This window comes from Pinus tabuliformis, chromosome J (genome assembly GCF_031772625.1).
Source record: "Pinus tabuliformis cultivar Carrire ecotype Pingquan chromosome J, CPIR1, whole genome shotgun sequence".
Lineage (NCBI taxonomy): Eukaryota > Viridiplantae > Streptophyta > Pinopsida > Pinales > Pinaceae > Pinus > Pinus tabuliformis.
In genome coordinates, this window is record NC_142295.1 from 150,708,888 (window position 1) to 150,712,329 (window position 3,442).

The window sequence follows — 3,442 nt, forward strand, 5'->3', positions numbered from 1 at the left end:
ATATGCCTTGAACTTATATTTCTGTATGAGACGTTGTTTTCATTGTTTTTCTACGTATATATAATTTCCTAATTTTAATTGTCTACAAACTCGTTCACTATTCTGAATGATACATTCTGCATCTTAAAATTTCAATTAAAATCATTAATATGAATACCTTAAATTGCATCATTCTTCCCATTCTCCCTTTACAATATAAATATAAATATATATATAAGCTACCGAACTTCTATTTCAATTTACCGATTCAAACGCATGAACGGGACTACTTACACATCAAAACGTTTTTATGTTTTCTTTTTCTTTATAACGTTGTTTCTCCCACAAATCATTGCCACGTAGTTTATTGAATGCAGATTTCCTTCTATGGCGTTACCTTGTGGGTGACCATTGTGATGACTACGTACAACACAACGCCTTCGCGACCTTCAACATGCTTAGAGCTTGACCTACAAATACATTAGTGCAAGCTTGTGCAAACTTACAATTGAAATCCAAATATGAAGATGAACATGAATGTACCGCATATCTATATTCACAGCAAAATCCCTGTTCGATAGCAGCTTTAACATTTGTTCAGTTCCACCATACTAAAATCCCCGAATCCCGTTATGTTGAGGGGTTTCTAGTTGTAGATGCCGAACTACCGGGTCCACTTCGACAGTAGTTTCCCGTTACACTTCAATTACCACATACACCGTTAGCTCTGTTATGCAATTAACAATTCAACTGCCGATCTGTCTGGAATGTTCGACAGCGACAGAGTCCAGTACGACACAACGCGGACCGTTATTACCCTTTACAAACCCTATTCGGGCGCTTCTGACACGACAGCACAACAGGCTGGGTAAACGGATATATCATTTGATTTACTGTTTATATTTTATTTTTTGAAACAGGCCATCCCATGTATCTTGACTGTACATTTGTGGCATACCCTCCTTATATTCAGGATATCTAGAGATCAACCTCCATCCATAATCTCTATGTTCTAGATATATCTAGAAATACAGAGGTATTCATGCCTACGAATGTCAGTAATCTACGATCCACACAATAAATACAACTCCATGGAATCATCCATATAACTCGATGGATCCATTGAGCTCAAACCTTATGAAGGACATCCATTCAGTGCTTCTGCCACATCGGGGATCTGTGTTTCTCTCCTCTTCAATTCTCACCTCTTGTACAATCCCAAAGGCCGTTTGATTCCATTAATTGCACAGGAGCTTCGATACAAGCAATCATGAGAAAGGAAGAAGGAAAGGAATCTGAGAGGCAGGGATTTGTAGCCAAGGACTACAAAGACCCTCCTCCTGCTCCTCTCGTTGATACTGATGAATTCAAGCTTTGGTCATTCTACAGAGCTCTGATAGCAGAATTTATTGCCACATTACTATTTCTCTATATCACCATTGCCACTGTAATTGGGCACTCCAGGACCTTAGAAGACTGTGGGAGCGTTGGGGTGCAGGGAATTGCCTGGTCCTTTGGAGGCATGATTTTTGTTCTGGTTTATTGCACTGCTGGTGTTTCAGGTCAGTAATCCTTCCAAGATGGTGGTCCATTCTATTTAATGCTAGAACTGAGAGAAACGGACCAACACAGGATACATGACACTATTGTAGTTTATATTTTGACACTATTGTAGTTTAGATTCTGAATTTTGTTTGTTTTGTTTGTTCTTTTGTTTGATGTCAGGTGGGCATATCAATCCTGCTGTCACTTTTGGCCTGTTTTTAGCAAGGAAGGTTTCCTTTCCCAGGGCTATTCTGTATATGATAGCCCAATGTTTGGGTGCCGTTTGTGGGACTGGATTGGTTAAAGCTTCACAGAAGAGTTTATATTATAGATACGGAGGTGGCGCTAATTATGTACACCATGGATACACTAAGAGTGCGGGTCTAAGTGCTGAAATCATCGGTACCTTCGTGTTGGTTTATACTGTTCTCTCTGCAACTGATCCCAAGCGCAGTGCTAGGGACTCCCATGTTCCTGTACGTTTATGCATACCTATACCTGTTTGTTTGTATTTACATAATGGTAGGAATTTTATTTTACCTGCGTTCGTTATGTAGGTCTTAGCTCCGTTGCCTATTGGGTTTGCTGTTTTCATGGTGAACTTGGCCACCATTCCTATCACTGGGACTGGCATCAACCCAGCAAGGAGCTTTGGAGCAGCCGTAATTTATGGCCACAAACAAGCTTGGGATGATCATGTAAGTGTTTTTTTTTTTTTAATTATTGTTTCAGATAACGTAAGGTAAGATTTGATTTTTTTTAAATTATTGTTTGAGATAATGTAATGTAAGACTTGATTAGGCTGATAGAAGTAAAATTATTTCAGAATAAAGTTGTTAAAATTTTTAATTTAATTATTAATAATTTTTATGTGAATAAGATGAATTAAACTTTTATAAATTATTTATTAATTAAAGGTTCAAATTTAAAAAAATTATGTTTTTTATTTTATTTTTTAATTAATTAATTAAGAATTTTCATAACTAAATAGAGAAAACACTATAATTCATAATTTTAAAAAAATGTATATATGGTTAATTTAAATATTAATTTAATTTAATTATTTTTTATAATTTTTAAAATATTAATATAATGAAATATATAATAAATTAAGAATTTGAAGGTTTATGATGAATTAGTACTGGTTTATTTTTTATTGACTATCTAATTTATATAGTTATGCTAATATATATAAAATAATTTAACTTATTACCATTGAAAAAACCAAATATTTTTTTATGATTCAGTGTTGGATGAAGTAAATTCTTTAAATAAAATAGAAAGGGTAACTTTCGTACATAAAACTTGTATTTATGGAAATGTAACTTTCACACATAAAATTTACCAGCATAGTATTTAAGGAAAAATAAATCCATCTTATTTATATTTTGCTGAAGCTGATCCACAAGCCTAATGAGTATGACTGTTCTATGTGCAGTGGATATTTTGGGTAGGGCCTTTTGTTGGAGCTGCATTAGCTGCTTCTTACCACGGGTACATTTTGAGAGCATCAGCAATCAAGGCCGCCTTGGGATCCTCTTTGGGATCTTTCCGAAGCAACGCCAACACATAGTTCGGCATTGCCGGGAGAAATTGGTTGCAAAGATGAAGTATTTCTAACACTAGATGACACAAAGTAGAAACGACAGAGAATAGATGACACAAAGTAGAAACAACAGAGAATACTGATTAGTGCAGACTAGCTTCTTCTGTGAAAGCCTTAATCATATGAAATACTGTGGATTAGCACGTAAAAGAGATGTTATATCTTTTGGATTGGATCCAACGTTATTGCATCAATAATAATATGTTTTTCCCATAATAGATGTAAAGGATATGCGTAAATAAATATGTTAAAGGATGTAGTTTTTTTTTAATACTATCTATTAAATTGAAATAACAGCTTTTCATACTCATT

General features: G+C 34.7%; 1 protein-coding gene across 1 annotated transcript; it reads left to right on the forward strand.

The window, feature by feature from the left end:
* The first annotated feature begins 1,249 nt into the window (after positions 1–1,249).
* Positions 1,250–3,097, forward strand: LOC149226077 (putative aquaporin PIP2-8). The gene is made up of 4 exons (XM_089380096.1): positions 1,250–1,541; positions 1,705–2,000; positions 2,082–2,222; positions 2,963–3,097. The coding sequence occupies exons 1-4, from the start codon at positions 1,250–1,252 to the stop codon at positions 3,095–3,097; spliced, it is 864 nt and encodes a 287-aa protein (XP_089236222.1).
* Positions 3,098–3,442: the final 345 nt, after the last annotated feature.

What these genes read in the sequence shown, in the direction of transcription:
- LOC149226077 (XM_089380096.1), top strand. Translation starts at nt 1,250, where the DNA reads ATGAGAAAGGAAGAAGGAAAGGAATCTGAGAGGCAGGGATTTGTAGCC. An exon ending in TTGCACTGCTGGTGTTTCAG is followed by an intron (nt 1,542 to 1,704) that starts GTCAGTAATCCT and finishes GTTTGATGTCAG; the next exon opens with GTGGGCATATCAATCCTGCT. An exon ending in CTAGGGACTCCCATGTTCCT is followed by an intron (nt 2,001 to 2,081) that starts GTACGTTTATGC and finishes TTCGTTATGTAG; the next exon opens with GTCTTAGCTCCGTTGCCTAT.